The 26,558-nt window shown below is 43.1% G+C and overlaps 1 protein-coding gene across 4 annotated transcripts in view; it reads left to right on the forward strand.

The window, feature by feature from the left end:
* Positions 1–26,558, forward strand: part of grin2ba (glutamate receptor, ionotropic, N-methyl D-aspartate 2B, genome duplicate a) — a 118,188-nt gene that overhangs the window by 22,470 nt on the left and 69,160 nt on the right. For all 4 annotated transcript variants that reach the window (XM_051388300.1, XM_051388302.1, XM_051388303.1 and 1 more), the window contains exon 4: positions 6,920–7,558. In XM_051388300.1, the coding sequence (XP_051244260.1) occupies positions 6,920–7,558 (639 nt within the window). The remainder of the gene's footprint in view (positions 1–6,919; positions 7,559–26,558) is intronic.

Genomic DNA, 26,558 nt, shown 5'->3' on the forward strand with positions numbered 1-26,558 from the left:
GAAAATAAATTCCTATTATACACATGTGCATTAAAAAAAAGGAGGAAACAAATTAAAAATAATTTGAAATCAATAGTTTGTTCCAGATGATGCCTGAAAAGCCTTTTGTTCTTCTGCCAGACTGAATTGGAAAATAAAAATATAGACCTGTGGATAATATTGATGAGTGTTGGAGCAGGACTCTCTCACCAGGGCCACAGCAGCTGGACAGACACAGTTCCACTCTTAATATCACACACATCTTGACCAGACACAAATGGCTCAACACAACGCGGACCGGCTCTCTTAGTGGGTTGTCATTGGCTGGAGGAGTTTTAGTTAGCTCACCCAGGACTTATCCCATTCACTGTGGATGGATGCACCAGAGGCACGGATGAGCAGGGGAACTGTAGAGCTGCAAGGGACTGGAGGAAACAACACGGTACATCGGGTTACACACACACACACAAAATCACACACACTTTTATAAATAAAGTAGGAAATGGGTGCAGAGGCGTAATCATAGACCTTATGCAGAGGAGGTGACTGTGCCCCCCGACTGCTTTCCTCCTGCCATAATTATTCCATATATAACAAACATCTGTATGTCTAATTATCCAAAGCTCAAAGTCTACATATTTATTTTCTGATCAACCAGAAGTTACACTAAATGTCTTCCGTCCTCTATTGAAAGTCTGTCCAGGAGGGACATTTCTGCTCCAGTCTGCTTTAGTCGCTTACAGCTTTTTGCCTTTCAACAGCAGCCGATTCTAAAGCTATAAAAAGAGACATAACCCTCCAAACAATCTTTAAATACAGACTTGAAGGCAACAACAAGTGTTTTCACTTTAGGCCCTGGGTAGTCTGCTCCCTTCCTCCCACCCACCACGGTGCCACAGGTTGTGTGTGTGTGTGATCAGCCGCCCCCACGTCTCGCTGCTGTGTGGTCAAAGAGGTTGTCCAGGTAACGTTTTCTTTCATCACCTGTCAGCACTTGTTCTGGGTTAGGGCAAGGTGCCACCTGAGGGTTTAGCCTTGAAACACAAAGAAACGCACAATGTGGTGCCAAACAACTCAACAACATTAGATTATAGCTGTCCAAAATAGTCACTCTGTTGAGTCTTTAGAGTCCTTCTCCCTGCAGAATGCTACAAGCCACATATGAAGTTTCTCCTCCTCATCTGTTCATTTCTTATAATGAAATCACAAGCTAGCACCGACAAAAGAATTATACTCGTAAGTAGCCTCAAGTGTGCGTGGGTGTGACGTAACGGGCAATTTCTCAAACTCTTGGTACTTATTCTGCTGCTGCTGCTGCTTCTGATACGTGAACCTCTCATCATGACATTCTCATTTCAATTAAAAGGAGAAATGAACCCACTAAGACACGCCTGACTTGGCGGTTAAGATAATGTACTCGAACCGCAGACGTTTTGAAGTCATCCGGAGAGATATAGAGAGATTGTCTTTCCGTGCCATCTTCTGCTGTCCTCCTAAATATCAAACCAGGCAATAAATGTGAAAAATTGCCCGTCGCCTTTGTCCTCCAGTTTTCATGCAAATAACACCATCGACAAACCTGACACTTACCACATAATGAGAAGAGGGCGACTAGAGAGTGCGAGCGCAAGAGAGAGATAAGTGGGAGAATTGAGAGGAAGCATTGTTCGAAGAGACAAAATGATAAAACAGAGAGAGAAAGAGATAAATAGAGTTAAAATGAAAGAAAGGGAAAGAGGGAATCGGGGAGGAAGAGAGCGATGGGCGCTTCAGCGTCCCCTCTTTCTGGAAATAGACACCATTATGCCAGTAGATTGGTCCTGGAGCCTCAGTGAACATGTGATTGCAAAGCATGGCTGGTCTGCTTTGGTGAGGGGGCTGGTGAGTGGCTGCTTCAGAACATCATGTACAGACACAGGTCCAAACACATCATCTCACACACACACACACACACACACACACACACACACACCACCATCCACCTCCACAGCAGGCTGCACAGACAGGCTGCATGAATATTTATCAGAGAAGTTTATAATGAGTTCATACATTAGACCAGCATTTGTTTCATATTCTCACGTATCGCAGGTTTGGTGGCGATTCCAGTATCCAGCTGATTTCTCCACTCATCAGTATGCGGAGCGGTGACCCGCGCTGTGGCCCGGTCACGTCCCCAGGGCAACAGGGGCTTGCCTTCTCGAAATGCTACCACGGACTGAAAAATATTTTTAATATTGTCATGTGCCGTCCGCCGTTGAATCAATTTCAAATCAAAGACATCTCATCGCTAAAGATTAGGTTACTCACTAAGGTTACATTTTTCTGCTGGCTTTCAGTTGAACAAAAAACATAAATGTCAGTTCTAAAAATGCATTAGGGAGAGCAAGCCACTGCTAGTGCTGTTCACAACCTTTCAAACCAAATTCATCAACTACACACACACACACACACACACACACACACACACACACACACACACACACACACACACACACACACACACTTTTCTACTGCCCACAAGCGCACAAACCATTGTCGGCAGTAATGCCTCCTGTCCTGTGTGGATTTATTACTGTGAGAGCAGAATATGTTGTGATTGGAACAGAGTGCTGTTCAGTCACATATATTAAATACAAAACTTGAACAATATGGTGCCTGTTTGTTCACCTGTAAGGCCAGGCGAGGTGATTTTGATTGACTGGAAAGGCAATTCTTTCTGATTTTGTGTGTATGCGTAGCTAGTGTTTGTTTGACCTGTCCTCTAATAGTTGGTCTGCATTTGACACATGCAGAGACCCACCGTGGACTCCCTGCTAGTTATAATTGTGTGATTTATTGCTGACAAAAAGAAAAAGAAATTGGAGAGAGGGGAGCCAATTACAGAGCTGTAATATCTGCGTCTTGCCTCATATCCCCTGCTCTGTCAACTTTCCTCTACAGCGATATGAGCCATGTTAGCCTTGACGTTCATTAATGACTATTACCCCGTTTATTGTCCATGTGGGCCCACTTAGTACCTGGTTTTGTTTGGCTGGGGTGGGTAACTACCTGAAACACTGTGTTCTTATCTAATTGGCCGATGCCTTGTTGCATCTGTACAGTAACAGAGGGTGAAGCAGTCATAACCAGGCAGTAAGGACAGAACAGAACAGTACAGAAATGTACTCTCCCTCATCCTGCTGTTATTAGTAAGAATGTGGTTTCATATCCTTTAAAGTGTAAATAGACAACTCTGTTTGCTATAACTTATTATTGTGAAGTAAATGTTGATAGGCTATAGAATAACACGTTTAGATTGGTTCCCTATAAGTGAGACTTGTATATAGATTCATGCTTTTCCTCCTGTTTTCTTCTCACATTACCATTACTCCTCCCTGACGCCAGACCCTGCTGCAGTTACTTGTTCCTAATAATGTTGTTTGTTTCCACTTTAAGAGCGTTTCACTGGGTCTGTCAGTATTGTATGTGGTTTAAAAATTAGCCAATATCTTTTGAGATGTTTACCACAAGGTCTTGCGGTCACTTGCAAGCAATAGACCTTTTTCACAGCAGCCATTTTGAAATTGATTTGAAATTGTAGGGTAAACACAGGTGTTACCACTAATACCATTTTTCTTTTTACCAAGAAAGATGAGCTGATGCTTTTTCCGAACTTATCTTAAATTGTTACTTATTTAGTCATGAATTACAGAGAGAGATACTTCAGATTTTAAACCAAGGCTTTGAAATGTCACCAGAAACCAAGGAAATATTTGCATTTGAAAATCCAGAACCAGTATTCTTTTTTTAATTTTTGCTTTAGAAAATGAAATAAATGATCATCATGATTAAAAGCATTGATCAAAATAATCCTTTGATCAACCAATCGATTAACTTACTAATTGTTTCAGCTGTTCTATTCTTTTCTTTTGTATCTTGATAACACATACAGGTGTTGTTAAATAAATCTGAATTATAGGAGTTTGTAAGGCTGTGTGATCAGTGAGAAGTACCCACAAACTCCTTAAAATACTTTGTAGAAATTAGCCGTTTTCCTGCATCTGAAGCATTTTTTCCCTTTCACTTTTTAATTAAATGTATACACACTGTCAAATATATGCAAACACACATTTTCCCCATGTTAAATATGTTACATTCAGAAAAGGTTCCCCATACAACAAGGTTTAGGAAAATCTGAAAAGTGGGGGGGCGATTGGACCTCAGGGGTGTTGGGCTGGTAGAGGCTATCTGCGGTCCACCCGTGTGTAACTGATATGGATGCTGTGTGCGCTGGTGTGGCTAATAGAGCAAATAGTGGGTGAGACGCGAGGGCTGGCTGACGGGGAAATGGGGTCATTTAGTGTCATAACCTCGCTCGTGTAATCTACAGTTTAATACACGCCCTTTGTGTTTCTTTATGAGACATGCTTTGACTCACTGTGGGACTTTTTAATGGCCTCATCTTTCTGAATGATCATTGGAGTTACACAGTGCGTTTGCTAATATAATCTGTACCCTGTGTGTGTGTGTGTGTGTGTGTGTGTGTGTGTGTGTGGTGTGGTGCGTGTGTGTGTGTGTGGGGGGGGGTGCCAGTGTATGTGAATTTGCGCGGCTGCAGGCTACTCTGTGTAACAGGGAGAAGGGTGTGTGTTTGCATGAAAAAGAGTGTATTTTCTACGTTTGTGTGTGTGAGAGTTCACATGTACAACGTGTCAGAGGTCTCTATGGTAACGTGTGTGTGTGTGAGAGGACTTGGTGTGTAAAATAAAGCCATTTTAAGGACTCGCAGCAGAGTGAGTGGTACGGCGGACTACATCACTGCATTTACATGATCAATGCTTATTGCCAAATGTGTGTGTGTGCTGGTGTGAGTGTGTATCTCTGTGTCCATCAACTGTGTCTGTATGTGTGCGCATGTAGGCCTATTTTAATTGTTGTCATGGAAACAGAGTGCTGCCAGAGAAGTCCAGATTCAAAGAGGGCACTCTCTCTCTCTCTCTCTCTCTCTCTCTCTCTCTCTCTCTCTCTCTCTTTCTGTCTCACTCAGTGACTTTTTCTCCTTCTCTTCTCTTCCATTCCTTTTTCTTGCCTTTCTCTCTCTTCTGTCGCTCCTTTCTTTCTCTCCCCTCGGATTTCTTTCATCTTTCTTACGTCTCACCAAGGTCCCCCCTTGGTTTACACTCTCTGTCTCTCTCTCGTTTCCTCCCACTCCCCCCCCCCCCCCCCTCCTTCTTTGTCTCCTCGTGCCTCTTATCGTCCCTCCCTCATTCCTTCCCTCCCACCTCTCCATCCTTCCTGGAGAGTGGTGTGCAATTGACTATTAACACAGGGACCTGTAATTAGAGCTGACGAACCTCCAGCAATTAGTTTTCCCTAAAGAAGTTGTTCTGTCATCTCCGCATACATCTCTTTATCCCTCTCTCAATCTCCTTCGTGCTTTTTCTTCCTCTCTGTCATTTCCTGTCTTATTAGCTGTCAACTTCACAGGGTGGTTATTGTTTTAGTGTTTTTGTTCTTCTTTGTACCTTCCATCTGCCTTGTTAAAGGCAGTCATGTATGAGATATACACACAATACACCACTCAGAACAAGTTTATGAGCAACTACACCCCCACTGTCCTGGGTATCTCTGCCCACAAAACCAAAGTGAACATCTATTCCTACCGACTGTACACCTACACCGACTATATGCTGAGAAACTCAAGAGGACACATGTCCTCCCACACACAAGGATGTAAACATACAGAGAACACACACATCTTCCTCAGAAAGCTTCATTTTCATGTCTTCCTCCGTCTGCAGCTGCATTGCCGTTGTCTCACCTTGCTACAGTCATCTCTTTTCTCCTCTCCTCCTCTTGTCTTCTCTGGATCTTTCCCCTCTCCCTCTTTCTTTTTGGTGTTTTCACAAGGCCCAAATGGCCCTTCCTCCCCTCTGCATCCCCATTAATGAAAAGCTCTATAAATAAGCACAGAGGAGAGGGGGTCGGAGAGAGAGAGAGAGAGAGAGAGAGAGAGAGAGAGAGATACGGTCAAGTAGAACGTGTGAGGGAGGTGGAAGGATGGAGGGATGGACAGCAAACGGCTGCGAGTGCTAAACTAGGCCAATAGGGGTTGAGGGAGGAGGGCGGGTATCATATCAAAGTCTTGCGAGTTGCTCCGAGCGCCTCTGCCGTCAATCACTTAATCAATTTCGGCGTCAGTCAGTTTGTCTGCGTCTCGGGTTGGTGTGTCACTCATCTCGCTCCAGACAGTTTGTCAGTCAGTCGGAGTTGGCGTGGAGAAGTCTTTTCCTCCATCTGCCCTTTCTCTTGTTTGCATTCCCTGTACGACTTACTTCCTCTTTCCCTCCTTCCTTCCCTCTGTTGCTCCCTCCTTCCCTCGCTGCTCTCCTGTCGTCCCCTGTCAAGAAGCCAGCATCTCATCTGGAGGGAGAGTTTATATCCTCCATAATACATACCATAATGCTGTTTCAGAACATCCCACATGAATTATTGATCGGTGTGAGATTATACGTAGACTAAATGCCATCGTACCATGTATCTCTGTGTGTGTGTGTGTGTGTGTGTGTGTGTGTGTGTGTGTGTGTTTAATGTACTATTTATGTGTATCAAGTGTGACCTCTCCTCTGATCCCTCTTTAAGTCTTTAAAGCCTCGTTTTCCACAAGCTTTCCCTCTCCTCCTTCATTCTCCCCCTTCAATACCCCATTTCTGTCGACTGACATTGATATGCACTGATTCATATGATGCATGTCGCCTCTCGGCAATTCACTTTATTCAATCAATGTTGCATGGTGCTATGTTAACCTCTATATCGTTCTCTCCATCTCCCACCTCTCTCTTTTTCCCTTTATTTTCTCTGTTGTCATCTTGCTTTATCAAATCTCTGCCTCCCCTCTCCTCCTTTTTCTTCTCTCTCTATCCCCATCTCTTTCTGTTCCTCCCTTCCTCTATCTCTCCAGGTATTACTCTCCCACTCCTCCACCATGCCTGTCCGCGGCTGCCGCAGCCCCTCCCCGCCTCGCGGCCAAGCCGGGGCCTCTCCCCCTGCCCCCTCGGTCACCCAGGAGCAAGAGAGGCGAGTCCGACCCCTACATCCACCCCCACCCCCGTCACTCCACCGCCGCACCAGCGCCTCTCTCTGCCTCTCCCTCCTTCTCCTGCTGCTTTGCCTTCTCCACCTGCCCCCGGCCTGCCACTCACGGAGAGAGAAGGGCGGGGGAGGCGGTGGCGGCCACTACATCCCCATCCCCCAGCCCCCTCCCCACCACATGGCGTTGCCCAACATCCTGCGTGGCCTCAGCATCGCCGTTGTCCTTGTGGGCAACTCAAGCGAGATGGCACTGACCGGGGTTCGGGAGAAGGAGGACTTCCTCCACATGGCGCCCAACGTGGAGGTGCTGACCATGAATGAGACGGACCCTAAAAGCATCATCAAGAGCATCTGTGACCTAATGACAGAGCACTGGCTGCAGGGCGTGGTGTTTGGGGATGACACCGACCAGGAGGCCATCGCCCAAATCCTTGACTTCATTTCCGCCCAGACCCACATCCCCATCCTCGGAGTCCGTGGGGGCTCCTCCATGATCATGGCTGCCAAGGTAGGACACTCAAAGTCTTTCTTGAGAAAAATTGCCCACATTTTCAAACCGTTCAGAGCATACATTTGCAGTAATTGTGCGAAGAAGAATGTGTGGGTGGTTTGAGTGTTAAAATGTAAAGTCGGCCTCACCTTGGAAACAGTGAATGGAAAGTGTTGTGTGGTCAGCACTGGTAAATGTAGAGTCCTGCACTGCCGCACTGCACAAAATGTTTAATTTGACGGTTGTCACAAAAAATAACGGATTTGGATTTCTTTTCCGACTGGCTGCATTTTGCTGTCAATCATGGCTGGATTTACTGTAGTCCCTCCTGTGAAATCTTGTCTTGTCTAGATTACATCACTATGCAGAGTATTTTTAATCAACAAACAGAAAGTAAAGTAAAAGAAGTAAAGACCTGGCTACACAGCTTAAACAACTGTAGAAGTTTTGCTGTGCATTTTTCTAAATTATAGCAGTGTTTTGGCCTAAGGATATACTTGTCTCACAGTCCCTGGTTAGATTCAGCAGGGCCCCTACTTCTTGCAGACAATGTGGTTTAGAAGTGCCCTGCATAACTGGAACCTTTTTGCTACTTTATTGTCCTCTTAATATCAAGTTTGCCCCAAACAGTGACAGAGTTTTGACTGGTTTGGATTTCTCATCTCATCCCCGACTGCCATACTGCATCAGTATTAACTCTGGGTGCAGACAAACAGACAGACAGACAAATCAGACAGACAGGCAGGGTAAGCCGGGGTGTCTGACTTGAAAGACACACTGCCAACAGTGCTGATGCCAGTGACAGGATCAGCTGGAGATTGCACCAGAACAGAGAGCTAGATCTCTGCCTATTTACTAGGCCTTGCCTAATGGGATAAAGCAATCTGCTGCTGCTTTATCTGCGTCCGCCTGGGATCTGGGCTTGGACCCCATTCCACAAAATCAGCTCATTCATTTGGTACTTTGTGCATAAATCCGGCTGAATTAAATAATAACCAGTTAAGGAAAAACGAAATTCAACATGGCTTCAATGCTGGGAAAGTTAAACCTCTATTAAAACACTGACAACATTTGCTTCTGCTGTCGAGAACTTGCGCGACGCTGTTTGGTTCACTGTTTGACTGCTGACCCTCTGGTGTCAACAGGTCTTTGTACCAGCAGAGACATGAGTCGCAGTGACGTGGCAAGGCCAGCGGCCACCACTGAAACTCTTCTCTCTGTTCCTTCTCATTAGAGCACTAAGGAAAGAGATGGCAGGGAACCGTCCACTCCCATTTAAAAGTACACTCCTTCAAGCACACATTCAAAAACTGCTATAAAGTACACACATTTTCTCCCAGCACAATGCTCATACATACACCTACCTCGTACATGCTCCTCAACTGAAAGCTCCCATGCGTCTTTAACCCCCAGCCCCAGAAACCATGTGTCCTCAATACATATAAATCTTTTAGAACGGCCCTCCAGGTGCATGGATGCTACATTACATGTCTGTGTCTTATTTCAAGGGAAGATGCTGGGATGTGGGGGGAGAAAGGAAACAGTTGGGGGATAGTTAAGGAATGCATGGGCCTGTGTGTGTTTGTGTGTGCGCGGGGACAGTATCATTCATTAAGTACACGTGGCGTAAGTGCACCAAGCACCAGGAAAGAGCAGTGTTTTGTGGTAGAGGTTTAAATGGATTTCCCCCGGCCACAAGCCAGAGTCTGTCTCTCCTGAGAGCTTTCTCCTGGCTGCACTGGGGCCCAGGAGAGTGAGGACGGGGCTGCGCTAAGGCTCAGTCTCCAAACGGATTTGTGTCTGCCTAATGGGCTGAGACAATGGAGTGGCGAAAATACGATAGAGAAGGATCAGAGGGACAGGGGGAGAGAGAGAGAGAGTGAGAGAGAGAGAGGCATGAGGAAAATGGAGAAATTGAGATAGTGAAGATGAGATGAGGTGGAAGAAACTCTACTTTGAGTGAAAGCGGGTAGGGGAGGAGAGACAAGCGTTAGTTTGACTTGAGCCAGATCAGGTGGAGTTCGAACGGGGGCTGCCTGTAGAGGTGATGGACAGATGCGGATAGAGAACAAGGGCCGAGACGACAGCAGAGGAGGAGACAGACACCGTTCAGACAGGGAGGAGAGAGAGGGAGGGTGAGGGCAGGAAAAATGTCTCTGAAAGTGAGTGGGAGATGCAGAGAGAGATAAAGAGAGATGAGGAGGGAAAGAAAGAGTAAGGAGAGAAAACTTTTCTTCCTTACGGACAGCAGAGATGGAGAAAAAGCGATAGAGAGTAATTGTGGAAGGTAGAATGAAAGGCCCCGTTATAGAGCTTAAGAAAAATTGGGCTGCAGTGTGTGTATTTTTTTTTATTGTGAGTGAGTGGCTCAAGGAAATGGACTGACAAAGATTGGGAAATAGGGATTGCAATATGAGGTGTTTATCTTAGGGCCTCACTCCATCACACACACAAATACACACACACAGATGCGTGCACCGTCAAAACTGAAGGCCAAATGCTGCTATTACAGTTTGCAAGACAACCCCTCCTTTTTCATTACACATCCGAGAAAGGATGATAACAGGGAGCGACACAGAGGGTGGAGAATACAGCTTTTTGATTTTTAGTGCGGGCTGAAAAGGGAAAGATTTTGGAGGAACGGTACAAGATAATTCCATAAAGTGTACCCTCTGGAGTGGGCTACTGTAGTGCCGTGTGAAGAGTCAGGTTGAATCAGAATCAGAATAACATTTTTCTGCTCACATATGCATCTACAAAGAGTGTTACTTTGTATTCTTGGTGATGAAACACAAAGCTAAGCATAGCATTGCGCACCAATGGCAGATACAGTCCCCCATACAGTCCAGCTTCATTGCATCATAACTGTGTCTCAATCAGCCTTACGACTCTGTGAGTCTTCTGACATCTGTAACAAGAACAAAACTGGATTTTTTAGAACAATTCCTCTTGGGGTTGGAGCAAAACTGCAGCAGTAGCTCAACAGTAAAAAGTGAGACTTCGGCTACCGCAGTTGGTTGCATCTGTACGTGCAGCTTGCCAGTGGGAAGTGGCTATGTTCTGTCTGTAGTTGCTGCCAGTGCAGAGAAAAAGTGAACTTGTGTATAAGCTTGAAAGTAAGAGAGTTAAATAGATGAAGGGATGGAGAAGAGGAAGCCAGGCGGCTCCAGTATTAACAAGGAATGAAGAGGAAGGCGGAGGTGAATGGGAAAGGAGAGAGACGGATGGAGGCGAAGGGCACTCACATCTATATCAATGAATAAGATCAGTGAGGGAGGGTTGGGCGGTAAGTAAGAGGATGAGTGCACTGAGTGCACGGCCGCACGACTGACAAACACAGGGACGGAGAGACGGAAAGGCAGAGTGACAGAGAGCGTGTGTTTGCGGGGAGTGCCGCAGCAGGTGTATCGCCATTTATCCAACGTAGCCAATGTTACATGAAAAAGAGAGGCTGCCTCTTTGCTCAGGAAGTCGCAGCCTAAATGGAGGAGGAATGAAGGAGGAGAGAAAGATGGATAGAGCGCAGCTGTACCCACATCTGTGAAAGACAAGGCAAGATAAAGGAGGAGGAGGAGACGGAGAGGGAAAGCATCCAAGAGTTTAAGGGTGTGTGTGTCCTTGTGCATGAGTGTGAGTGGATTTGTGTGTGTCGTTACCTAGCCAACATGGCTGTAGTTGCCAGTCTTTTGTCTGTAGTGGTTTCCAGCACCACCCTGCTTGTCGTCCCCTTACAGTGTCTGTTGGACTGCAGTAATCAGTATGATCTAAAGCTTTGGCTAATGCTCATATTATCAAGACATGGTGAGCCATTTTCCTCAGCTTGTCTAGAAGGTATGGCTTTGTAGTGGTACAAATAGCTGTAGTTGTCGCTGATCACCCCAGGGCTACTACATAATACCAACAGCGAGCTAATCTGTAAGTGAGGCTGCTGGTGCTGTAGATTAGGAGAGAGATAGCATCCACTTGTGCACAGGATTTAAATGTAAGATCGTCAGCAATTAATGGAAAAAGAAGCAGCAGCCAACTCTTATGACCTGAGGGAAACTATAGTATAATATGAATAACATTTGCACACATAAAAAACATATGCAGGCAGATACATAACAACAGCACAAGCATGCACACGCCCACACACATGTGTTTTCATAAATGTATGCTAAGACATGTGTTACAAGGGCAATTAATGTATGCATATTAAATAGATAATGGAAGAAATGGTAAACTAGGTCCACCATGAGCTGCTGCTGCTTTTTCATCGTCACATACACACATGACACGAACACAAACATGGGGATGCATGCACTCCAAGGCGCTCCCACACACACAAACAAAGCTGTTCCCTGCCATCTTTTGTGTAACTGGCAGCCTTCTCCAGGAACAAAACAGCAGGATGTGATCAATTAACTTTTGCCCAAATAATTCAGGCTTTTCATCGTTTCAAATGTGGTCGTTTTGCCTGTGGGTGTCCAAGCCTTTTGTAAGGAAAGAGAGAGCAATTTTGCCATCCGTGTGTGTGTGTGTGTGTGTGTGTGTGTGTGTGTGTGTGTGTGTGTGTGTGTGTGTGCGTGTGCGTGCGCTAATTCTTCAGAGGAAGCGGGCTCGATGATAGTGTAGAATTGGTGTTGAACTGTGTCCAGTGATAATTGTTGTGGAGGATGTGTGCGTGTGTGTGAACCGTTTAATCACAGCGCAGGGGTGAATTCAGAGGTGCAATTAACGTCCATTCCTCATTTTCCAAAGAAACATGTTCCCCTTGTCCTCTGTATGTACGTTTACCCTAATTTTTGGTTACAAAGTAATCGACTTGTTTAGGCGTCATTTCCCATTCGAGGCACACTCACCACGTCCTCTTGGGGTTTTAGACCAGTGGGTTGAACATAAATGTGCCTGCATTTATATTCCCAATTAATGTCCTACAATAGCACCTATTGTTGTAGTAATCACTGAGGTCCTGTACTCTATTAATGTAATGTGCTGTTCAGCTTGGCAGCACCGCGTCCTTGCTAAAACATAGACGCAATTAGGAGCATTTGCAAACGATAAGAGAATTAAAAGCGAGTGTTCCTGTGCCCGATGTCTCTCTCAGTGTTTCTCTTTGTTTTTATTTCTCTTTCCTGTCTGTCTCTCTGTTCCTGTCTCTTTCACATCTCTCTCACCTAATTGTTTAGTTCATTCATGGATTTTGTTGTGTCCAGTAAAGCATAGCAAACTCTGTGTAACAGCCTTCTGATGTATCCTTTCATCCTGGATATGTTCTCTCTCTTTTTTTTTTTTTTTTTTTTTGCTGCTCCTGTTGTCCAGTTTCATTCCCAGACAAACCTCTATTAGTTGTTTTTCTGTCTGTGTGTCTCCAGCACTTTCTCATATTGCTGTTTTCAATTGCAAAAACTTCACCTGAAAATTCTCAGTCTAGAAAGTTTCAGAATATCCTGGGATTAGTGAGTGTCCTCCGATCAGGTTTGAAGCAGTATTGACGTACACTGATCACTGGGTCTATTGGAATCCTTATTTATTGAACTATTCTTAACAATATTGTATATTAAGTACTAAAATGAGATGAGAAAGTATCATGAATTGACAACTGTTTATTTATTGGCAGGCAACACATGCAACATATTCCACTCCCTCTCTTAGAGATACATCTTGAACCAAAGCAGCCCACGCTGGTGTTTGGGAATTTAGATTTTCTTTTACCACCACGCAAATTAAATTGTTGATTGAACACATTGTGAAACAGCAAGAAATTGTGAAAAATAAAACAAATTGATGGAAATGTCACAAAAATCTAATAGAAATTTTAATTTTGATTATAGTAATTTAATAGTATCTGCCAATGCCGAGTCCCAATCCGATACTTGTATTTTCCGAGATAATACAGGTGAATAGTTTTGCATTGCATTAAGAAAAAAATAGCTTGTATCCAAACTGTTCCTTCATTTTTTGTATATTTTACAAAAAAACAAAGTAGGCTATAAATAGCCTAACAAACCCACCGTGTAATCTTTTTTGGTCGTGTCGCTGTCTGGAGGGAATTTCTCTCTCCCTTTAAAAGTGGCCTGCAGTCTTTGTTGATACGGTGCAGCCTTTGCCTGAGTTACCTCAATGAACTGTTTATTTTCCTCGTCGGTACATCTTTTGTGTAGAATATATTAATAAATTACTTTTGTTGGGTTTATGTTCACTCCTGTTGCACTTGCAGTGGCCTAGTGAGTGGCTCTCCATGCTGTCTGTCTCTCAGCTGAGCAGGAGCGCATCTGTGCACAGAGCTCAACGGCACGGAGGAGAGACAGACAGCCCAAATTGTATTATAGCTTTGTGAGTAAAAACACCTGTGTGACAGCTGACGTAAAACAAAGGATCGGATCAGGTCAGTATAGCTCAATATAACCAATACTGATCGGTTAAAAAACACCTTGATCGGCCCCTAGATCTTTGAGATTGGATCTGGACCTAATTATGTTAAAGGTGAATGCTTCCTTCTCTACAAGCAATATAATATAAATTAAGGGCTGGCATGTCTTTGTTTTTCTAAGTTAGCTCGTTATTTTTACTCAGCAGTATTTCAAAATGCAGAATAATGCTCATAATGGTTGGCAGCACTGCTAGCGCCACTTAAACTTTGGCGACACCTGTGATTGCTGGTGGTATCAGTGAGCGTGGCTTATTGTCCCAGAATTCTGTGGGCAGCAAACACTCCTCAAGCACAAATAAAACAGAGGAGCAGCTGGTGTGTCTGTTTATAGTGCACAAACAGACATTGTTTTGATAAAGAAGTCACTCAATAATCTGCCTTTCATCATGCCATAAGGAACATCAATCTGATTTCATGCTGCACACAGTGCTGTAGTTTTCCCCACAACGGCACTCTAATTGCTTCCTCCTCTTCCATTACACCATGCAATATTTAACTAATTAATATTACTAATTAATTAAAACTGATCTACTGACAGAAAATTACCATAGATTGTGGTCAGCAGTAACCTCTGTGACAAACACATTGCCTCTTTTGTACATATAATTTATTATTATTGTTTATTATTATTGTGAAGTCAAACTGAATCCAGTGTGGGAATGGCGGACTCCGCCACTAACAATTAGACCTACTATACTGAGAGGTAATTACAGAATTTATGCCAACCATAAATAACATAAAAAATGGGGTTTCCTTTAATGAAAATCTTAGGTTCAGACAGCTGTATCCACATCTATAGAAAGATATTCAGAACCTGTGAACTGGGTTTCCTGGTGCAGTATGGCTTGGTAAAGCCTGATTTCTTATGATGGAATTGTCCCACTACTAGTCTCTTTTTACCTTCTCATTGTCCTGGTTTAGAAAATGTGACAACCCACTGTGTGTGTGCTCCCCTTTTCTGGAGAAAGAAAGATCGAGAGGGAGAGGGAGAGAGAGAGAGGGAGAGGGAGAGGGAGAGGAGGGTAGGAAGAGGTTGTGAAAAATATCGAGAGTCCTAAATTTATGTGTCCTATTTTCCAACCCCGTTGGTCTCAATTTACTCCAGCCATTTAGAATGTGGCCATTTTTAAACTCACCCCATAACTTTCTTTCTATACTTCACCCTCCCTGAACCGCCTCACTTTCACTCTCTCCATCTCACATTCGCTTTCTCTCCCCTGCTCTATTGCTTTACATTGTAGACAGATTGCTCCCATACAGATCCCAGATTAATAATGGCTATGTGGACTTAAAGAAGAAGAGGGAAATCATTTGAGATCAGATGAGATAGCTGTGATTTATAGACACAATATCTGCTTTTACAAAGGATTGATACCACAGAAACAAAACAAAAATGGTACATTTTCTACATATTCTGTGATTCTATGAAGTGCTCTTCCTCTATTTTTATCTCTCTCAACCTGTCTATCCTGGTTATCTCTCCATCCAATCCACCTGCTTTGTCCTCTTGCTTTCCCATGTTTTCAGTATTCTTTTGTATTTGCCCTGTCTTTTCTTCCTGTGGAAGCTAACATGAGGCAGACAGACAGATTTATACCACATGTACAGGTGTGAATCCACGCTGGTCCCCCACCCACTTACTCCCATGATCCCTCTCTGTGTTTCTGCCCATGCTCAGATGCCAGTAGAAGTCAGAAGTGTACACTAAACAGCAACAACAGTTTATCCGTCCCTCCATACCACGCCCATGTATCCTCACCTCCTTTTATTTATTTTTATTTTTTTACCTCCTCTCTGGTTCAGTCGCACCCCTCCCTCTCCTTTCCTCCTGCTTGGCCTCTTTTCCTTCATTCTCACTTTCTGTCCCCCTGGTACGGGACCAGCCACACCTTCTCCTCCATCCCAGCCATCCACTTACATCTCCTGACTCCCTCTGGACATGACCTTACACCCCCAAAACCTCCTCCTCCCCCCTCCCTTCCTCCTCCTCTTACTACATTGCAACTAGCACCAGCCTCATCTTTCCTTCCCTCCCTCTCTCTTCTCCTCACCCCCTTCTCCTTTACCTCTCTTCCCCGTAGAAATAAATAGTCTAGAGCTCCGTTTTCCCACTTCTCCTTACATCACCACCACTCCTCCCTCTTTTCTTCCCTTTCTCTGACATCCACCCCTCCCCTCTTATCCCCTCGTGGACCTTACACCCGCCCTTTGCTGGGACCCTTATTAGCCTAATCTCCGCCTGCCCCCGCCCTGATTCAGAGGTGGAGAGGGAATGGACCTCTATCTATTCAGAGGCTGAGATGAGTCAGTGCTTTTCCATAAAGCATGCCGTATATATACAGAGAGGAGAGGAGGGGAGAGGAGGGGAGATATGGATGGAAAACTACAAATTTAGGACTCTGCTTAATTACTGCCCCACAGCCCTTAACATGAAAGGATCAAAGACGTGCTGTCCCATACTGCCTAACCCGGACACCCGTCTCTTTAACCTCTAACACAACCATTTCCCCTCCGACTGTTTACGTCTGTCCAGTTATAGACCTCCGTCTCTCATCTCCCTCGTGATGGGTGGTGAGATAGTCCAGTAAACAAACAGTCACAGATTCAACCCGTACGACACCCAGTGTGTCCCTGTGAGAACAGAATTGATCGAGAATTCACTCCATCTTCACTGTAAGTCACTCTAGATTACTCGAGTCATTCAAAGGTGATACGAGTAGTATTTTAACATCCATAAATCAGTGCCGCATTCGTTTTGTGTCATTAGTATAATCACTGTGAACAAATGAGACCATCGCTGACAAGCTTGGCAGCCTCTGCATTGGATTTTATAGTTCGTGCTACTGTTGGCTAAATTTTATGGCACAAACCTAAAGGAGGCTGCTGTTCTTCCAATGCTAAAGGAGATTTTTGTTTTTTACAGTAAAAGGTCAATAAAAGAGCATGTTTCAGAGCATGTGTAGATCATGACTTATTTGTTTAAGGTAATTATACCAGCTTATCACAATAATTCAAACATGATATATTGGTTTGAAATGCCATTGCACATTACATAAAGGCTGATTAGAAGGCGACATTCCTTTCCTTAAATAATATATATAATTATTTTATTTTTAACCATGCATACCCTAGAAACAGTAAAGTATTAGTAGTTAATTTACCATTAGGATAGTCATGAAAATTCACCACTGTTGCTTCAGTTCCTTCAGTTTCTGCAACAATATACTGGGGAAAAAATCAATCTGCTTTTGAATGTGGCACCGAGGGGGTATACCTGTATACTCACTGAGGCCTGAAGTCTGTTTGTTCAGTGTCACTTTGCCCAGAGCTTGCAGAGCAGCACATTGAGAAGTAGAGTTTGACCGCGGAGGATCGTTCTGTGCGAGTCCGGTCATATCAGCACACAAATCCAGCACAACTTCAGTCTATCCTCAAAGTGAAGTGGAAATGAGCAAAGGAACCAAATGTTTTGCCGGAGAATACAGTGAAATGTAAATGAAGGAAATTAAGTGGAAGAAAATTGGCCAAATGTAGAAAATCCCACTAATCATGTCAATTTCTGAAAAAAGATGTGCTAAACTTAAGTCTAGTGAGCCATTACTTTACATTACAAACCGCTGCTACTGGGTGATAAATATTAATAGAAGAACATTTTTCCGATATTGATGCATCACTTAATAGCAAATAAACGGTTCACATATAAAATAATCTAATTAATTAACTGTGCGTTGTTCATTAATTAGACAAAACTCTTCACATACGCGTAACAAAAACATCAATAACACATTTTTGGTTTTAATTAGTTTTTGCTCGGATTCATAAATTTTTTCAACCGCACTTTGTAAAACGATGACAAAATATTATTATATCATCAAGATCGGATTCCACTGAAAGTTGAGAAATTAAAATGTTGAATTATGGCTCATTTACCTGTGCAAACACAAATTAGAATTTTATTTCAAGTGCATTCCGCCATTCATCCTTCTTTATCGCTTTATTTAGTTAACATTTTCATTTTTCCTCTCCTTTTTTACTTCAGTTCCATCATCTTAACTCTCCTTCAGACCTATTTTTTAATTTCATCCTCTTTTTTTCCTCCTTTTCACTGTCTTTCTGTTTGCCCTTGCTTTGTCAATGCCCTGCCTCACCCGTGGCCTCCCTGTGTTGACCAACTGTTACAAACCCCCTATCAATGGAAGAAAGGGAGCAAAGGAAGGGGAAGATGGAGAGGGAAAAGAAAATTAGGATAATAGAAAGGAGGGAGGCTGGGAGAGAAAGACAGCGAGAGAGATAGAAGGAGAAGAAATAAAGAAGAGAGGAGTGAGAGAGAAGGAGGCAGGGATGTGGAAGAAGAAAGGCGTGAGCGAAGACCACAATGTGCTCGCTCAATTACTTACCAGTGCTGTGCCAAGCTGGCCCTTGTCAGAGCCACAGGCTGTGATACACACACACACACACACACACACACACACACACACACACACACACACACACACACACACACACACACAGCAGCCTATACATCAGACCAATATGTTCAGATGTGTTCCTGCTGACCTACAGTATAAAAATTATTCAACCCAGATACTCTCTGTGCTGAGTATAGACTCACACACACACACACACACTTGCAGACGCTTACATAAACTCCACTGCCCCTTCCTATGTGTTCACAGACACATGGAAAAAAATATTTTAAACGTGAGGGCAAACGCACACAATCGTGCGTTTTCCAGGTGTAAATGTATTTAGGTGTGAGAGGCTGTTTCTATCCGAGCTGACCCTTGTTAGCGCACAAGTTTTCACCCTGAGACGGATGTCAGGTGGGAAAACAGACCAGCGGTCAACCATCAACACTCCTGTCACCCTGTGAGTGCACTATATAGACACCTGGATTGTCATGTAGAACGGACACAGGAGCAAACACTCTTTAGTTGTCATTTATATTACAATTCCCCACAGCATTATTTTGAAATAGCATAATTTGTATTTACTTTTTAGTTAGAAATAAAAGTGCCCTTTTTGTCTCAAATGTTTTCTGTTTTTTATCTCACTGCAGTTCATAGATTATATCATTTGAAACAGATCCCAAGAATATATATTTGCTTTCTTTTGAAAATCCAGAGCCTTGTGTTTATAGATTCATTGCCACAAAAGCGTTCCTGGCGTTGGAAAAACAAAAAAAAAAGAAACAAGAAACACAGAAAAGATCTTTTTGCTCAACCCCATTCTGTCTCGTTGCATCTCTCCCTCTCTATTTTTTATCTCAACTGCTCTGGCGCTCTCCTTCTCCTCTCCCTCTCTTTCTCACGTCATGTGAGTTGAGGCAAGGCGAGCTCCTGTGATGAATGTAAATGTTGCCCCTCCCTTCCCTTGTACTCCTAAATTACAGCAAACACCACCTCCTCTTTAGTCTTCACTCCCTCTGTCTGTCTGCATTTACCCACAACCCTGCAGTTCGTCCTCGCACGTCGGCCGGCGGGCACTTTGCCCAGCCTTTAGCATCCATACAAACACAGTTAGAGATACAGTACACAGACGTCTGAGTCAGACATGACAAATAGACAATGCTGTGAGACAAAAAATACACCTCCAGCATGTATGATGCTCACTCTGTGTGGATACTTTCAGTACAGTACGAAGGCCCGGACTGCCAGCACAGCCTGAATACACTTGGCTCATGATCCTCATCCTTGCATTCATTACCATCAGACACAGGCCGGGTTTTATATTTATGTATTTGAATGTATACTCTACATCGGTTACTTTTTGTAGATTTCACATTTTGGCAGGACAGAAATTGCAAATGTGATTTAAAGCACCACAGCACTTTAGGGGACAAGGTTTTTCTGAAATGTTAAAATGTTTTTGGCACAGTTCAGGCTCATAGATGCAGCAGTAAAAAGGCATTTAGTGAAAGGTATTTACACTTGTAAAACTATGTGGTCACACTGAAGATGAGACCATTAGTCCCCATTAGTTCGTTCTTTTTTTGAATTTCAACGAAAAACCATAGTGCCAAGACAGAATGGAGCTCGACACACAGAGACATACGTACACATGCATGAGTTTACAGCAGTCTATTCAGTTTTTGAAAAAAAATGAAGCACATGATGTTTTCTCTACTGCGCAGCACACAACACAGCAGTACGGTGTATCTGGTTATCTTGTGCTTATAGCTACTGAATGAAGCTTGAGTGCCAACTTAAAGGAAATCACAAAGGACGTTTATTTTAAAGAATTTCTGCTTTAAACTGTGGCCAGTTCTTTGACTTTGATGATAGTGGCTCTTTGACGCTGTACCACACAATGCTAATGTCAGCATGCTAACATGCTGATGTTAAGGAGGTATAATGTTTACCATGTTAAAGATCCCCCACCACCACACTTATGTTTATGTCCCTTAAGTGACAGACTGTGACTTGACTGACGTGTATCTGTGCAAAGGTTCTCCCTAGAGAGGGGTTTTCATACACTCTAAAATCTGAGATTCAAATGTACCACGGGCAAGCTAAATTTGGTATGTAACGAAATCCAATCGCTGTCTAGCAAATGGCACCGATCTGAAACCGCTACTGCAGATCAGACTTGAGAGCGAGAGTTTGCACTCGCATAGTGAAAGTTTTGACAGCAAACATGGTAGACTGTGCCGTTTTTGGATGTAGATAACAGATAATACATGTTTCACAGCCACTAACGCTGTTGTCAGCCACTGCCAGTTGCAGGCTAACAATGACGATTTTGGTACACAACTCTTCTGAGTCTGGGTCTGACTGAGGGTCAAACGTGTAGGCTATGGCTGAATCTCTCCAGTGTTTTGCTAATAAAGTGCCCTGCTCTTTCACCGGTTAACCCAGCGCAAGCAGCGGCATTTACAGATCCAGGATTTTTCAAAGATGGAGCGTTTTTACCTTTTTATCTGGGAAAACCATGTTACACAGATTAGTGGAGTGGAACCATTTTAGTGTAGTGTTATGACAACCTTTGCACTAAACACAAAGTGCAGCTAAGTATGATGGGAATGCCACACATTTAGCAGGTATTTGGAAATTTAAACCTGATAATGGCCTCAGATGAAAAGTTAGAAGATCAACAAAGTTATTACACTATCTCCTGAGGGGAACATGAATATATGTTGCAAATTTCATGACAATCCATTCAATAGTTGATGAGACATTTCACTCAAAACCACAAATGTGAGGCGGTAGAGAAGTCAGGGGATTAAAGTAGTCATTAGGATTCATTGTCTGGGAACCACAAGAGGGGTTGACACGCAGCAAAGGGCTGCAGGCCGGACTCGAACCCTGGGTCGCTGCAGTAAGGACTTAGCCATGGTACATTGTAGATGCTAAAATATTTCACAGAATAAGTGTAAACTTTGACCTGCTGGTAGCGGGAAATGAAAGGTCAGGAGATCAACAACGTCCTTGAGATCCATCCTCTGGATACCATCAATGTCTGTACCAACTTTTATTGCAGTCCATTGAATATTTGTTGAGATATTTCAGTCTGGACCAAAATGGTGGACCGACTGACAGACTGCCCTTGGTATTAGTTGACACATTTTCCAAATACTAATATCCTCATTTAGCAGCTAAACATTTATATTTTGTCATACAGTTAATCATCACCATTATTTTCATGCCACTGGGCATTTTATATTTGTCCTCCCATTATCTCTGTCACCATTACCATGTTCAGTCAGTATCATCATCATCATCATCATCATCATCATCATTATTATTATTATTATTATTATTATTATCAATAAAATAACCGCCACTGGGCACTTTGTTATTGGCTTTAGTTCTTGTATTTGTTCTCTGTCACATCAGTCTGGTGTCAGGCACTTGTTTGGTAGACTGGAGCTTTGGCTGGCCTGTTCTCCGCCAAAGACTGATTTGCATTAGCAAAGTCAAACAGGCTTAATAGACTTTTATTGGCATGAGGCGGCTGGGCGCTGAGGGGGGCTTTTAAACAATGCAGTATGCTAATAAACAGAACACTGTGTACTAGGACAACAACTAACACAACAACCAAAAAAACAATCCCATACACGTGCAAGCACCCAATATATGCCTGTATCAATAAATCCATTTGCCTTTTTCAAAATATTTTGATCCATATATTGAACATTCTGTAAATCTGCTGGTGTTTTTTAAGGCCATTAACCACTTCTAAAATGTGTGACACTGTAATATTTCTGGTTTGCATCTTAGCATAGTGTCAACTTTACCACAGAGGCACATCTGATACATTCTTTGTAGAGTTCCTCCAACTTATGCCAAGGTTATTTTGTTTGATAAGAATGTGGAAGTAATAGACCAGACCTGTGTTGTATTCTCACCTTGTTCTGGATACAGGCCAGTTGATAGTAGCACCTACCTACAGCGTGCTGTGCATCACATTCGATCAAATAGATTCTGCAGCACACTGTAGCTGAACTTTTATCTTAGTAAGTGCCAGCAACAAAGATAAGTGTCCAGAAAAAGGGAACCAAATTTGTATCCACTTGTATGATTATATCTCGCACTGTGTTCAGCATGATTTATGTGACCACACAAAATAAAATACATGCAATATATACTGTGTAGGGTGGACCAAATAAAAGAGACATTCAGCAAGATCAGCAAGATACACAGAAAGTAAATGAGGGGAAGGGTCACATTTATCCCTCAGAATAGTTTCAGTTGTCCTTGGATTGCTGCAGTGTGCCTTCTGAATTGTGTGCAGTGGATTTTTTAAGAAGAAAAAGATTTAAGTTCTTTTGGGAAATAGGTGTAAATCTATGTTGCTCTAGAGACAATAGAAAGTGTCTGATTGCAACCTCTGTTCATAAAACCACTCATGTGTGAGGGCCATTATCTTTTTGAAATTTGGCAACATCATGAAAAGAATACGTGTTTCGTCTTGGGGTACTGCCATATAGACATATACCTTTGCTGGTGTGTGACCGTAAAGAGCAATCATTGGACCAGATGACTCCCTCAAGATGGCTGTCTGTACATGATAGATGCACCACCTAGTTCCACAGCTGGCAGTAAACCCTGAGCCTTGTTTTCAGGAATTAAAGTAGAAATTCAGAGCCCAGTACCGTACTGTACTGTAGGACTTACATCTATATTGGATGGTTCTGCACCTCACGATTTATGTCCACTCCCAATGTTCAGTGCCAGTGCAAGACGTATTGAACCATATATTTAGCAAGGCAGAAAGTAAAGGGCGTAGAGGTCAAGGTAGTGGACGGGTGCGTGTAATATGTCCGACTTTCATTCAGCATTCACAGTTTGCATCCCAACACATAGCTGCAGTTTAGTAACTGTAACTATAACTTTCACCAACCATAAGCAAGGTTTTTTAGCTGCCCGGCCCTAACTGTACCTCATCGTAGGTTACTTGCCATAACTACGGTCTTCCCCTAATGGTAACCTTACTGTAATGTAGAAAGTGCGTTTTGTTGACAGTGCAGCTACGTGCACAACTTCCTCTGCTGTTAATGCAGTTGTGGAGCCATTTTAGTCAAACCCTAACGTCGATAGTAATCAACAGTGGACAAGTGCTGAGCGTGACTTTTTATTTTATAACCAATTGATCTCCCCTCGCTCTGCCCTTTCCTCATTTGCCAATGGCAGGTACACTGAGAAATTGTAACAGCCCAAAATATTTTTTACTGGCCATAAAACTGCATCATGAATTACTGGACTAAAAATATTGAGTTTTGAGCTTCATATTTTAGTCAGGATCTCTGGGCTCTTTTGTCATTGAGACGCCACCTCTCGCAAAAACTTTTACCTGCATGACTTTTCTATTCGTCTTTTTCTTTTTGGTGGCTCAACACTGAGAATGTGGTGCCACATCTCTAATAATATGTAATGCAGATGTTTCTTATGGCAAAAACATAGACAGACATTGTGTAGAAAGCACCAAATAGCCTTGAGCTGCTTTGATTTGATTCACTGATGTGATAATACGTCAGTGAACAGTACACTAAAAATTAAAAAAAAACAACAACAAGTACCTACCTACAAGAATGTATATCCAAATGGGAGAAGTGATGGAAATATTGCAAAATCCATCGTGTCTTCCTCTTCATCATATAGCCTCCAAACATTTGAGTGAATGTCTTGTGGTCTCAGTTTATTTGTCAGACTTTGCATCAGGTCTAACACTGGTGTCAGCTTTAAGGCTACTTTTGCAGCTGTAATTTTAAACGTCATCAGTTAAATCCTGTTGCTTTGAAACTTGTATATTTAAATGTTGATCGTCAGATGTGTTTTTAAGGTCGCACAGCTAATTAAGATTCACATTTCACTGAATACCCTTCACGGTGGTCTGGTTCTTGCCTGTTTGGGATTCAGTCTTTTTTTTTAACAATGGTGTTTCTGTTATGTTCATCCGCTGCATATTATGATTTACTTTAAATGCTAATGAACATAAAAAAGATTTAAAAAAATGGAAATCTCCTTAACTTCCATGTTTCAGCAAGAGAGAGGGAGAAAGTTGTGGCAGCATTTGATCCAAGGTCAGTAGGGGGACGCACAAAGGCTTCAGGGGTGGCCGACTTAACCACTCAGCTATCTCTGGGCACAAGCATCACTTTTCTCTGTGTTACGCCCTGCAGGAGTTTCTGTTATCAAGGAGACCATTCACCCGCATCGGTTTTAGCACTACACCATTTTCAAAATAATTTCTCCCACATGTCTTCTTGCTGACTTATGGAAGCATCAACAGAATAGCTACTGCTGATGATGGATAGAGTCATGAAAGATGCAGTTCACACAGAAACACAACACTTGAATCCCCACCATACCCCTTAACACACCACACACACACACACACACACACACACACACACACACACACACACGGTACAACAGTAGCAGCTCCTCATGCTTAAACCTACCTTTGTATACAAACTACATTTTGTACATAGGGTTGACCTATATGGTAGTGTACAGTTCTGCAGCTCTGCAGTTCCGTATGTGAATAACAGTCTGTTCTTGTATGGAGAGGAACAACATCTCCCGTGCCCCCGAGCGATGCCGAAGGTCGGGAATGTGCTGCTTCCTATACTGGTATCACCATCATGATTCTCAGAGGCTTGATAACATTAAACCCTCTGCAGATGACCTCATAGTATCATCCCGCAAGTGAGTCTCTGTGGCCATAGCGTTCAAGCACATTCAGGCTGTAGCGAGTGTAACTTCGACCACTTTTCCATCACAAGGTTGGAGGGCGCATGATTAAATGTAAATGAAACAGCATAGCAAGATTTACAGTCCAAGGATTTCATTTTAAAATGCGTAACCTATAAACCCCTGATATGTTTTGTTTTCATGCCATTACTTAAAAGCCATTTTTTTCCCAGTCTCATTTTGGAATGAAATCGTTTTAAACAATTGTTTGTTTGATCTCTTTTGACAATAAGGAACAAAACAAATCACATTTTATTCTGAGATGAAATTTCAGTCACATGCAGTTGGTTATGAACAATCTCTGTTTGGCTATTCGGCCCTGCAGTGGAAACTAGGTTATTGTCTCTGATGCCCTGGAGCAAAGCACAGAGTGAGCAACATGCCTGCTGCCTATAGTAATATCAACATGCTGTCTATCAGGGCTCAGAGAGCGTAGCTGTGCACATTGTAGCAGCTCATGTTACAGCATTACACCATATAGGTTCTTTCATTTAGATGAGATAATAATATAACTCCTTGACTTGTATTTGTTACAAGTAACAATTAATCATATGAACTTTCGCACATAGACAACAGGTACTAAAGCACTGCCTGCTCCTCTCTGCCCCCTTTGTCCTGCCAGACCTATCAAGATGCCTTTGAGCATTGCTGAGCAGCATGCCTTCTGTATAACAAACTATACAAAACATCTTCCGAATACTAAAGAAAGACGACTTTCTCTATCAAACGTGAATATTATTGGAGCTGAGAAGCTACTTCTGCATTCTTGGTGTTGCTGCTTTGACCTTCACGCTCCTTATTGCCTGCTTTACACGCTTAACAATTTTAATTTCTTCCTCTTGTGGATGTGTTTGTTTCTTCCTTTTGATAAGAGAACCGGCTGAATTCTTGAATGTTAAAGCGTGTGTAGGCTCAGCAGTACAAAACGCATATCAAAGTCCTAACAGCCCTTCAGCACATTGTTTCCAACAAGTCCGCGGTGCAGAGGGCATCAGCAGAATATGGACGTAGCTCCTCGGATCCTCTGTGCCCCGCGGCATGATGGGGCCTCGCTGCTCAGCTCAAAGTGTGAAATGGTTTGACACTCGTATTGTACAGGAGCTAGGGCGGGATTAATCGCAGGTGTGAGACAGATTAGAATATGTCTGTGTTAGTTTGAGTTCCTGTGTGGGCAGTGGGGAAGTGGCAGCAGGATGTGTGTTGAGTTGTGAGTTGAATGGGGGGAATAGAGCGCTGTGTGGGTGGATGCATTTGTGTGTGTGTGCAGCTTATCTTGAGTGCTTGTGTGTGTTTGTTAGTGTAGTAGGGCATATGAATGCATGTAGGTGACTGTTGTGTTTTTGTGTGTATCTGTGTGTGTGCGTGCTCCATACCAGCGGTGAGTGGCATTCTCTTTTTGTTCCCCACTAAT

Source organism: Dicentrarchus labrax, unplaced genomic scaffold, assembly GCF_905237075.1.
Source record: "Dicentrarchus labrax unplaced genomic scaffold, dlabrax2021, whole genome shotgun sequence".
Classification (NCBI taxonomy): Eukaryota; Metazoa; Chordata; class Actinopteri; family Moronidae; genus Dicentrarchus; species Dicentrarchus labrax.